This window comes from Ochotona curzoniae, unplaced genomic scaffold (assembly GCF_017591425.1).
Source record: "Ochotona curzoniae isolate NIBS_2020 unplaced genomic scaffold, NIBS_Ocur_1.0 contig_3190, whole genome shotgun sequence".
Taxonomy (NCBI): domain Eukaryota; kingdom Metazoa; phylum Chordata; class Mammalia; order Lagomorpha; family Ochotonidae; genus Ochotona; species Ochotona curzoniae.
Window position 1 is genome coordinate 2,070,367 of NW_024465751.1, and position 12,873 is coordinate 2,083,239.

The window sequence follows — 12,873 nt, forward strand, 5'->3', positions numbered from 1 at the left end:
ACATTTGGTCCATCGATGCCCATGTGTGTATCTCATGGAATGAGCATCACGTCAACCTCATCCACTCCCTTTGCTGAGGGACCAAAGGCCGGCTTTCCGTCACAATCACATGACATAACAGAGACACTCTCCTTTGGGGAGCTCAAGCTCAAAGGCTTTCGGGGCCTTCTGCCAGCGACAGAAGCCTAAGCCCCCACTACAGGATATCCTTCCACGGGAAACTGTCTAGAGCCAGAGTTGAAAAGTCACAAAAATCATCACAGTGTGACTTATAAGAGTCACACCTCACTTTTTCATACAATAAAGAAATTTCTTCCTTAACCACATGTGACCTGCAACTGCTGCAGAGCACACTGGCTGGGTTCCCCATCCTGGAAGCGATGGAAAGCAGGGGTCCACGGGACCACCCTAGGGAGTCCTCTCCATGTGCAGGCATTCAGCAATAAGCAAGGAGTATTTCCCCTGGACACAGACAGACCTGCTTTCAGCCCCATTTGCCAGTACAGGAGGCCTGGACACAAAGAGTTCTTTGCCTTGACCCAGAAATGTACCCCTAAACAGCAAGCCAGCAGAAGCTGCAGCTTTCAACTCCCATTGCTTACAGCTGTGTAATATCTTAAAGCTGCTCAAAACAACATGACTGTCCAACAAGAAGCGATAATAAATTTCGTAAATGAAATGGAATGCTACAGTTGATGATAATTATAAGCTCTACTCAAAAGGGAGTATGTATAACATGGTAGGAAAATTCAGAAATGGACTTAAAAGATAAGTTTGGTTTGCTGCCAAAAAAATTGAAATTGATACATATGAGGAAGTCTCACAAAGTTCATGAAAAATGCATTTTATAAAAAAAACCTGCATGAATTCCAAAAACGTTTTCATTGAGATAGACATTTGGCCTAGCAGGTGAGCTACGCCCCCGGCACGGTGCCTGGGTTCAATCCCTGTCTCTGGCTCCTGACTCCAGCTTCCTGCTACTGTAAACCCAGGGAAGCAGCGGGGACCATTGACGACAGGTTCCTGCCACCTGGGTTGGGTGTTCAGCTCCTGGCTCCGACCCCCATCAGCAGCAGCCATCACAGCCATCCAGGGAAGGAACGCATTCATCAGAACCACTCTGTCTTCCTCCCTCTGCATCACAAGCATTCTAGAAAGAATTTCTACATTTTAAAAACAAAAATCTGCATCCTATAGCTCCCTGTTTTCCACCTGCTGTTGAAGACCCTTATGACACAGCATGGACACACACCACACTGACGGCTGGAGAAGCCATTACTGGAAGGCAGCAACACATACCACTGCAGCAACCTCAGCCCCGACACACCAGTACAACAAGTGCTAGTTAATGCGATGAAAATCAGTGTGCAAAAGCTGTGAAAGAATATAGGATTATGAATGGTTTTTTTTCTGTTCTATTACTCTGTTGTTACTTGCATATGGTTGATAGTGAACATTGTGGCGCAGCATGTAAAGCCACCAGTAGGTGTCGGTACCCCATATCTGAGTACAGCTACTCTATTTTCAAGTCAGCTTCCTACTGATGCAACTCAGGAGGTGACACATGATGGTGTTTGTGTTCACTGCCAGCCACGTGAGAGACCCAGAAGAGGTTCAAGGCTTCGACTTGGTGGGCAAATGTGGGCACCTGGGAAGTGAATCGATGGATAGGATTCCTCCGTCTTTCTCTGTCACTCTGCCTTTAAATCAATTCATCAAAAGAATGTTATAGTAATTGAGCTGTAGAATGGAAACTTTGCCCAGTGCACAGGGTGTATGTAATAAAATTTCACTCAATGGAACCTGGAAATTCAGTTCTCAAAGTGTTAATAACAGAGTCTTCCATTTACTGACTTCTATTCTGCAAAGGCTACCTACAAAATGTGAATTGTAGTTGACACACTTGGCACTTTGCACCCTAAAAGGAAGCTGCTATTACTTCTGTCTCTATTTCAGAGATTCAGGTGAAGCACGTGGGTCAGCCCCCTCAACCGGTAGTGAGAAGTGACGTCATGGCCGGGCCTTCCCCACCAGCTGACAGCTCTCACTGGTGCTGTCTGACACGTGTCTGGCTGCACCTGCTCTGCCTCTCAGCCTGAGCCGCATGTGACTGTTCCAACATCTTGTCTGCATTTCCAACACCTCGTTTTCCTGGCATGTAAACAGTGCTGAATTCACATGTCTGCATAGATACATTGTCCAGACCCCTAGCTGGTCTGAAACCCATTCCAGACTGAGGAGCAAGAAATGTAAACCATTTCCACCCTGCCAGTTCACCCTCGTCATCTTGGCTCAGGGAAGACATGGCCTTCAGGGTCTCAGAGCCACCTTACTCCCACCACGTCACAGTCAGAGGCCTTCGCTTGGGTTGGGAGACAGCAGTGCGGTCCCCGTAGGCCTCACTGTAGATGCCTTCCTCCTGCAGGCTGGAGCTCCCCTGGACTTCAGCCAGCAGGAGGGTCCTCTCACCCTCCCAGGGAGACCACCCTACAGGAAGTACCACCTCTCAGAGCCCAGGCCTGTCTGCTGCTCGCCTCTGGGGCAGGCACGAGTTCTTACCGTTCAGCGCTCCTTGCCAGTCCTCTGTGTGGTGAGCAGAGCTAAGGACCTGTGGCAGACACAGCCTGGCTCTAATCCTGCCAGGGGATGGCCCCTGCTTCTCACTGCTCATAACAGTAACAAGGTGAGCTGCTTGAGAAACACTGTGCCGAATGCTCTCCACGTCTTAGTCCATCTACTTCTCACAATAATCCTTTAAAAGGCTCCATTGGACAAGTGAGGAAAAATGGGATTTGGACAATGGTGGTGTGACTGGGTCAAGCTGCCCCATCAGGACCAGGGCTCAGTGTTCCTGAGCCCACTGTCCTGTACCAGAAGTCTCTGACTCCATCCTGGCTCATGCTGGGGCTGCCTAACTGTTCCTGGTCAAAGGATGCTTCTGGAAGAGGAGACTTTGGGATCCTAAAGCTGAGAACGATAATGGGGCAGGGAGAGAGAGAGAGAGAGAGAGAGAGAGAGGGAGAGAGAGAGAGAGAGGAAAGGAAAGCCTTGGTCTAGAGGGACTATTCAAGGGCTTCCACGATGCAGAACAGGACAGAAGCCCACGTGCAGGTGGAAGCGAAAGCCAAGATAGTCTGCAGTCACAGAGGGACTCAAGGGGCTGCAAAGGGCATAGAAGATGCAACTCAGAGATAAGGCTATTTTGGTGCAGAATATTTTTAAATCCCATGCGTAATTTCTTCCTAACCCTCATTTCCTCCACAAACTTTCTGAAGACCCCTTCTGCAAGTGTGGCAGAGAATGCCAGGACCCAAGAGACTGGGTCTTGGAGGAGCCCTGAATATGCCCCCTCGCCATGCTTCCCCCACGCACCTCAGGAAGGCAGTGCCCTGGGTGGCAGCAGCCCACTGCCAAGCCCCACAGTGCCCTCTGGCACTACTTCCCCTCTAAGTCATTCTCTCCATTGTGGTGCTCCTCCCATCTTCAGTAGAAGTTGTGCTCTCTGTCAGGTGCAAGCCTACTCGGAGTGTCTTCTCTGTGACTGCAGGAAGCCCAGGGCCGAACACGCACCCCCTGCGCTCATTCTAACGCTGGATCGGGACCCGTCTCAGCCTGGACGTCTCCCTCTCTTCTCATCTCACTTTGTCTAAGTTGTGATTCCCCCTCCTTGCCACCATGGAGCTATTTGGGATGTATCAGAATGAAGCGGGAAGAGACCCTCAGTGAAATATTTTAAAATAAAAATAATTTGATTTCAGCTGATGGAAAAGAACATTTTGCCTTTTCATTGTCTACAAAGCAAAATCTCAGGGTGATCACAGAAAAATCCCCAAGAATGTTCTGGAATCTGAGGAGAGTGGTGAGAGTGGCCAATCTGGCTTTAGGGAAGTTACAAATAAGCTCAGCGGAACAGGAAATGCTAGATTCCCACCCTGCCACCCCCGTACCACCAGGCACCTGGTCCTACCCACTGGCCGACCAGCGCGACTGCCTCTGTGTTCAGGTGGTGACACTGCAGCGATCTGTCACACGAGCAGTCCTCCCAAAATGTGAACCATCCACCCACTGAAGAACAGCAGGGTTGACTGGCCGGCACTGGAGATGGTGCTCCTTAAGGGAGGAGTGCCTGCTGCACGACTGTCCCTTCGTGTCCCTGCTATCATGACACCTGGCCACAGAATAAGACGCACAGGAGCCTCCCGCTGGACAGGCTGGCGAGCAGGCTGCGAGGGAGCACGCGGGAGTGAGCCTGGTCACTTAAGGACAAGGGTCAATCAAACTGACTCACTGCCCATCCCTTCATGTTGGTTTGTTAGCATCACCAGGCAAGTAGCCATGGTAAGCAGGGGCCTTCCGCAAGGGGCAACAGGACCCTCTCCAAACGAGCCAGTGCTGCAGCCAAGATCAAGTGCAAATCAGCACCTAGCGAGCCGAGACCCCCAGTGGCTTGACAGATGAGCTGCCAGCAGGCCCCCAACCTCCCGTGGCCCCACAGGAAGAAGTCGGAGGCCTTTCTCCACTTCTCCCCTGGGATTTCCAAAGAAATCCTCTCAGATTCCACATGTCTAACTTTCCAAACGTCCTTAACCTTGATCTAGAAGGCAGTCCTGGCTGCTCTCCTTGCCTCTTGCCCCCTCACCCACCACTGCATTACTCCACCGGGTTCTGGGGGTTCCACTCGAGAAACACTCCTCTAGCCACACCCTCCATCCCCGCCCCCGGTGCCAGGCAGCCTCTGCCCTCCTGGGACCAGTGCAGCAGCTTCCGAGCACCCACACAGCTACCCCTCTCTTAGCAGGCTTACTTTTTGTGAAATCCAAGTTTGAGGCTGATCAGGACAACCCCCACCCCAGCGGCACTAATGGAGATACACACACAAAGCAATCCTTGTCTGTCTGAAACACAAATGTCCTGTGTCTGACCTGGCAAGTGTCAGCAGGAAGACCCTTCACATGATGCCATCCACTGTTGGCTGGAAGCCCTGGGCCTGGGACTGCCCAGTTCAACATAAATATCAGAAAAACCCTGATTACACTGCACTTCCAGTAGCCACCCACGTACTGCTTCCAACGCTGTAATATGCCGTAAGGCTTGCTTGCTTACAAAAAAAGTAAGGATCCCATTTCAGGAGTGAATTTTTTGGTTTGCTTTATACAATGAACCCTTATTTCCAAGCGTTTGCCTTTGACGCGACTGCCCTCCTGTGGAAGAATCTATGAAGTGCACCTCAACCTCAAGGTTTTAACCCCCTCAAGTGCCTGGACACAACTACTTACTCAGTTAACACTGATAGTCAAACTATTGTGCACAAGAAGCAGTGCTATGTGCTTGGGGTGACAGAGATGAGGGCAATGCGAAAGTGGTAAGAATAAAACACTAAGAGAATCCAGAAAGCTTTAGTGCCCACTCATTAGCACTTGAGCTGGCATGGCGGCATATAGTATGCTAATCTTGTACCTGCAGCACCAATATCCCATGTGGGCTCCAGTTCATATCTTGGCCACTCCATCTCCAATGCAGTGCTCTGCTAATGGCCTGGGAAGGCAGCAGAGGATAGCTCAAGTGTTTAATGTACTCACATATAGACCCAGACAAAGCACCCAGCTTCAGGCTGGCCCAGCTCTGGCCCTGGCAGCCATTTGGAGAGTGAGCCAGCAAATGGAAAATCTCTCCTTCCTCTTTCTCAGACCCCACCTCTCTCTGTAACTCTCACTTTCAAGGAGAAATAAATAAATCTTCTTTAAAAAAACCTGCGCTGAAGATGCCATCAGGTTCAAAACTGGATAAAGCAGACGAGAATCTGTATGTGCACACACTAAACCAGGTCCGCGCTGCACTTGCTGAAACTGGGTGCTGTGCAAGAATGCCCAGCAGGCTCATGAAATGTCCACTGTTGTGGCTTTGCATCAGTTTCTTACACGAGCTTTTCTCAGTTCTCCTTTGTGGCCCCCACTTCACAGATGAGCACACTGAGGCTTGGGCGGGCAGAGCGCAGAGGCCCAGTACAGGCCACCAAAGCGGTGCCAAGGCAGGGGCCGGCAGCAGAGGGCAGAGAAAGGAGGTGCCCTTGGAGCAGCTTGGGCCTGGCTCGCTGCTGTTGTGCGTGGCTGCGGACGAGCTCCAAGCCTTGTCCTTTCATGTTGGGAACTCAGCAACCTGTGTGTGAGGTTGAACTTGAGAAACTGCTGATGGGTCAACTATGAATCGATCTACAAAACCAGAACTGTCCCAGGGTACACGCTAGTGCACATTCTGCATTTTTGAAACCTTAGCTCCAACACAGCTTGGGAGGGGGCATTTCTGAGGTGGGCTGCCAGGAGGTGCCCCCCCCCCGCCCAGCAGACCCTGGAAACTTCCTGCTTGATCTGGAAGCCAGCCACAGCCACACAAAGCCTCCAAGAGAATTTTCGTCAGTGGATACCGACTTACATCCTGGCTTTCCTATCCCGATGCTTGAGTTGTACCTGAAGTCTTGCAGGGCCCTCTGCTGTCAGTGAGCAGAGCCACGTGCCACCCGGCTCCGGACACTGCGCTCTTTCACATGACTCCACTCTGTACTGCTGCCATTTATATCTCCAAAGCTCTTCACCCATGGACCTCAGGAGTGCCCAAAGTTCAGACACGGGATATGCACAAGGCTCATACAATGATCATTTCTGCTGTATGATCTCCGCCCGACTCCCCCTGCATCCCCGGGGACCCCTGACTCCCAGAGTAGCCCAGGATACTAGCACAGCACATGCTCACTGATAACACCCTCTGCCCTTGTCACTGCCTTTCTAACCACACCCAGCACAATCCCAGCCATGTCGGCATCCTTTGATTGCGTCTGAACGAGCTATGAGGCCTGTGTCACCTGGACTTTGCAGCTTGCATCCTGTTAGCATTCTAGGCTGTGGAATCCTCTCCAGGTTAACTTTGCTGGCTCTGCTGCATTCTCTGCAGAGGCAACATAGATATGTGGATTCTGCCATCGACCTTTGCCGCATCAGCCACTTTGCTACGCACCTGTCGGCCATAGGGAATGATGCTGCTGTGGACCCTATTCTCACTTGCAGGGGCTGGCTAGGCCAGAAGGTCCATCGAGCTCCTGTATTTTTCTTCCTAACAGCCAGGACAGCTCTGTGAGGGATGCGACAGAGGTCCAGCAGAGGCATAGGAGTGAAGCACCCTAACCCCTCACCACACCATGTCAGCGACAGCAGGAGTTCCCAAGGTGGGCATGGGCCCTGGCAGCTGCATGGTCCAGCAGTGGGCACACTCCACCAGCTGGCTCCCCTTACCTGTTGTAGCTGTGGACCAGATCAAAAATCATCAGGTCCGTGGTGTTGACGAACTTGCACTGGACAGGCAGGAACTCGCCGTCTGCTGAACACTGTGGGGGTGTCTTGTCCCCCACCCCATGGAGCAGACGGCGGCTTCTTATTTCACAGTTCCTTGGACCTAAATAATTTCATGACAGATGTTTAGACCCAGATAGGAGCAGGTGCCTACCCTCTGCAGAGAAGTGCATGTGTGTCCCCTGCACGTGGGACACTTCAGGACCTCAGGAGTGCCCAAGAACTGTAACAGGAAGGAGGTGGGTAAACCTCAGCATCCAATCCCCTGGCATTCTAAGGAACAGCCAGTGGAGGTCCAGCGTCCACCGCCTGGAAGCACCACAAGGAAGAGACCTACCTCCATAGCCTTTGCCTTTCCTGACTTGGGGCCACATACAGCCAGGGAGCCCTGACCCTGCTGCTTGGCCCTGAGGACAGCTATATGCCAATCCTAGTGGTAGCTGGCAGCCCCAGACACTCACATCGCGTGGGCTGGCCCAGCTGGCGCGTCCCGTACACCTCCATGCCCTCTGCGTCCACACACCAGCACTGTGCCTGCCACACGTCACACTGGACAGGTGCATAGTCCCCGGAAGACAGGCACTGAGGGAGGTAGGCTGTGGCCGTGCTGTTAAGGTATCCGCTCAGCAGGATCTGCTGCCTCTGCAGCTGACAGAAGGACAGGCCTGAGGATGACAAAGAGCAGCATCAGAGGGGTGCGACATGGAGGCTGGCAGGACGCATGTCCCTAGAGGGATCTGGCTGGGAGGGAAGGGCTGGTGCCCAGGCCACCAGGCGACTCAGCGGGCGCAGTGAAGGCTGGTCCCACCAGCACCACACCCATCACCTGCACTCCTATAATGCTGGTGCAGCAGAAGGAAAGTGCAGGGCAGTGCAGGCCTGGGCTTAGCAGAGCTGTCCGCACCTGCTCGCCGTGTGACATTGGGGAAGCTGCTTCACTGCCCTGGGCCTCTCTGTCCAATCTGTGGAGTCCAGGGCAGCACAGTGATGTGCGCAGTCACTGCCTCCTGCCCACCTACTGTGTGCTTTTATCCTCACTTGCAGGGTCCTCCCAGCAGCACCAAGGAGTGGTCACTCCCAGCTCAGTGAGGCTGTGTGAGTGACATGGCCAAGTCCATGTAGCCAGCGAGGGTGAGGAGCTGCCTAATTAATCCCAAAGCCACCAGGCCAACCTCTGAAAATCAGCACCCAAACCAGAGCCCTGACACCCTAAAGGACACCATTAGTGTTTGGATCCCTCTGTTTTGCACTGTGTTATGAGAATGGGTACCAACTGGCATTTGTTTCAGGGTGATAATTTGCTTCCAATGGGGACACTTCCTTCTTTGATCATGCACCATAATTATCATTTTACCTGGAAGGTCTTTAGCCAAGTCCCAAATTTTGGAACCATCCCCGGTCTCTCATCACACACCAGGAAATGCTGGCTTGTTTGGAGTGGGGTGGAGGGAGGGGCGGGAGGAGCTCCGGTGCTGTTTGCTGAAGGAGCCTCTGCACCTCGCACCTCGTACCTCGTGTTCACACGGGGCATGCTGAGAGCCAGCAGCATTGTTGGAGATGGGAGGGGCGTCGTGGCACTGCCCAAGGCCATTGCTCATTCCCACCATGCCACCCCCATACTCACAAGCCACCGGCCTCCTTGGCTGCCTGCTGCCTGGCACTTCTGTGCCCTCAGCATCCACACACCAGCAGGATTGGCCATCGTTCCGGCACTGGATGGGCCTAGGGAGGAGAGTCCCAGCAGGTGACATTGCTCTGTTGAGCTCCCAGGGCCTCAGGCAGGCTCCCACCAGGGAACCTCCCTCCTCTCCCATCCCTCCATTTGAATGAGAGAGTGCAGGAGAGAGGCATGGATGTCTTGGGGAAGGAGAGACCTCACTCCTCCTTCATTGCTGACACCTGCAGCCTCCCTGATTCTGGCATCCACCCTTCACGCTTCTGGGCTGCCTGTCTTACAGTAAGTGCCAGCCCAGGGGTGCCAGGGGCACCTTCACCCAGCAGGTGCCTTCTATTGTTCCAGGGCTGCAGAGAGTTAAGGCGATGCCCTCTTTGGGTTGCCTCAGGAAGGTCTGGGGTGAAGGTTAAGTGGGGGAGCAAGTGGCCAGATCTGGGTGGGCTCCGCAGGGGAGTAGGTGGCAGGTGCATGCAGGTTAGGGGACAGCACCATGGAGTCATCTGAGCGCTGGCTGGACTTGGCTCTGCATGGGACTGCAGTAAGAAACATGGGGGACAAGCACAGAGGACACTGACAAGGCGAACCCCTTCCTGGTCACTTGTGGAACCAGGCTGGCCATGACTTTGCACTCTTGGAAGTATTGAGGTATAAGAGGGATGCCTCAGATGGCTCCAAGATCACAGTGGTAATGGTGGGCTCCCTAACCTTTCGGGACTTCAGCAGGCCAGGGTGTGCCCTCATACTGCCCACCCAGGTCTAGGTTGCTCCTGCCCGTGGTGCAGAAGCAAGGTTTAGACCAGTGCTTAGGGGTGCACTGAGCCCCTCTCGTTAGGGAGCCCAGAGGGAGACCAGAAAACAGTCAGGGTGGGGTCAGCAGCTGGGGGCCTGCATGGCCAGTCACCTGCAACTGCCCCGGAAGACACGGACAGAGTGGCAGGCACCCTTCCCCACCCCAACACACCCTTTTGCAAAAGCAGTCATGCAGAGGTGGCAGCAGTCAGTGGTCCAGGGAGGATGGGGTGGGGACTGAGACTTAGGCACTTGTCCAGCACTCCTCAGCCAGAGGACTGCCAGGGGGCGCCTTCCGAATGACAGGGGCCACGTCTCCTGGTTGCAAGGAGTGAGGTGGGCATCTGAGCCCGGTGTGGACATGAACCTGACCCGGAGTCTCAGAGCAAGCACCCTACCTGAAGCTGCCGTCCTCAGAGCACTGCGGAACATATTCAGCTCCAGCCGCAAAGGCGCTTTCCCTCTGCTGCTCGCATGGGCGGAGCGGCTGGGCGTCCACCTGGTACTCTGTGACGGAAAAGGCCAGCTACTGTCAGGGCCGAGCACCCAGGTGGACCCTCAGCACGGAGGGCCACCGGGCATCCCCACCGTCTGCTCTCACAGTGTGGCGGCAAATCACTCTTCTCTAAGCTCTTTCAGCTCTTTCAGCATGCTCCCCAGGAGGCCACCCACATGGCACCAGACACACCTGCCTGACATTACTGCTGAGACAAGCCAAGTATCCCAGAGGAAACCCTGGGAGTCCCCCTCCTGGCTGCTGTGGCCTCTGTCCCACACCAAGAGGATGTTGCTCCTGGGTTTAGTGCTTCCCCTGCCCGTCGTGGTGGGAATATGAATTAATCCTGTACTTGTGTCTACTCTCCTGTGAGAGCTGATACAACCTGCAAGATGTTAGAAATCATAGCTCGTGTTATTTGCTTTTTATCTGAGAAGCAGAAAGCAACAACTGGCCTCTACTGATTCGGTTTCCAAATGCCAGCACCAACAGGGGCTAGGCCAGGCCAAAGCTGTGGGCCATGGTCACGGTCCAGCTCTCTCGCAAGAGCGACAGGCACAGGACACCATCCCTGCTGCCAGCTAGGACCTGTGTTGGCAGGACTCTGAAAGTAGGAGCTGGGGCTGGAATCCAGAGACTCCAGTAAGGGCCGCAGGGTCTTTGCCACGGGACTAAATGCCCTTCCTTCTAGCTTTCTTCCTTATTTGATGCAGACACAGAAGTGTGGCACTTTGCTCCAAATCACCAGGTAAGTGACTGAGCCAAGAATAAAATGGGGCTATGTCACTTCATAGTTGTTAACTTCTTTTTCCTACTCTCTGCCGCTTACTTATTATATGATCTCACGTAGCTGATGTTGACTTTGGGTTAGCTAAGTGGATAAGCTACCAGAGTGGATACCAGAAAATCTGCCCAGAAAATGAGGGAAGGAGGCACACAATTCCATTAGGAAGCTCTGGTTTCCTGCCTCCACTCGGTGACTTGTCCTGCGACCTCAGGCAGTTCAGTTGACATCCCTGAAAAGCAGAAAGCACATACCCAGCCTCTCAGGCAGCCTGACCAGAGGCTGTGCTTCCTGCACAAGGGAACCCTGAGCAGGGCAGCTCCCTCCCCACCCCTGCCCCAGGCCCACAGCCTCAGAACTCACCAAAGATGTTGGCAGACACCAAACAGGCCGAGCCCAGCAGGCTGCAGAGCCACAGGAGCAGGGCCATTTTCCTGGCCCCTTCCTGGACTGAAGGCTCAGAAGCCAGCTGTCTGCCCAGGTCTGCTGGCCCAGGACCCTTTATAGGGCTACAGCGGGCAGTGGCCTGCTGCCCATAGGCCCTCAGCGAGGCAGCCACCCACCACGTTAGCACTGCCAGTCACACACTGCTGCCTGTACCTGCGTCGGCTTCCTCGGAGGACACTTGTGTGGCCGGTGGAGCAGGAGGGCTTGTCTAGACTCCCGGGGGCAGGGGGTAGGAATGGAGTGGCTTCTTCACAGGAAAAGGGCAAAGGTTTGTAGCTCCATGGGCAAGAGGTTCAGACCCAGACCCACTCAGGAACAAAGCAATCCCTTCCTCCTTCCCTCCACTTCTTTGCTTGCTTGCTTCCTTCCTTCCTTGCATCCATTCTCCTCCCTCCTCCATCCTCCATCTTTCTCTGCCTCCCCCTGTCCCTTTCCTTGCTGCCTTCCTTTCTTCCTTCCTCCCTCCAATCCTTTTGGAGCCACATGAGGATATGGCAGAGAACAAAACAGGACAGTGCTTCCCCACAAAGGCAGGGCGCTGGTGAGGGATGCAAGCACACAAGCCCACATGTGTACTCACACTTCTCTGTCTGCACTCTTTCCCAGGCCCTCTGGCTTCCCAGCCTGCAGGGAGTGGAAAGTGTCTCCAACTTCCTTCTCTCCGTCCTGCTTCTGTGTGAGGAGGTAAGTTTCCCCTTATCTCCCTGGTCCCCAACTTTCTTCTCCAGGAAGCAAGGACCCCCTAGGGATGCCCAGACCATCCTGTCTGACAGAGAAACTGCAGGAGAATCATCATGACATTCATGAGCAGGTGCTCACAATAGGCAAGAAGTGGCATGGTGACTTTCTCATTGTGAAAAAAACCATCAGGTCCCAGAGTAGTGACCCACAGAGTACTGGACTGGGAACGGGTAGGTGCACGAGTTGGGAAATGACCAGGGTGTTCATGGAAGACAGAGAACCTGAGGATGAAGGGATCATGGTTTATTGTCACTGCCTCCTTGGGGTCCTTCTTCCCCCAGTGCATTCCATTCTGAGGCGCTGGGGTTGTATAGTAGCACAAGAATGCACTTGTCTTCTGCATTGCATTTGTGTTTCTGACTCTAACCAGAGGAAGCAGCACTCAGCAATGATTCCCGGGGTCTGAGACTGGGACTGAGAATGGTAGAAATCCCGCTCTACCAGCCCACCTGGGACACTGCATGCCCGGGGCTCCCACTCAGCTCTGTCACAGCCCCCAGCCACACTGCTGCATGGAGCTCTAGGTACCAGCTGGCTGTATCCAAGACATTGCAAAATCAGTACACACCAAGCACAATTGAGCATCCCCTGCCTGCACCCT

The 12,873-nt window shown here is 53.6% G+C and overlaps 1 protein-coding gene across 1 annotated transcript in view; it reads right to left on the reverse strand.

Annotated features, from left to right (window-relative positions):
• TG (thyroglobulin) overlaps positions 1–11,514 on the reverse strand; it is a 202,992-nt gene extending 191,478 nt beyond the window's left edge. The window contains exons 1-5 of the mRNA XM_040979252.1: positions 11,448–11,514; positions 10,203–10,311; positions 8,965–9,062; positions 7,802–8,005; positions 7,284–7,443 (exon numbers count right to left, since the gene is read on the reverse strand). Of these exons, the coding sequence (XP_040835186.1) occupies positions 7,284–7,443; positions 7,802–8,005; positions 8,965–9,062; positions 10,203–10,311; positions 11,448–11,514 (638 nt within the window). The remainder of the gene's footprint in view (positions 1–7,283; positions 7,444–7,801; positions 8,006–8,964; positions 9,063–10,202; positions 10,312–11,447) is intronic.
• Positions 11,515–12,873: the final 1,359 nt, after the last annotated feature.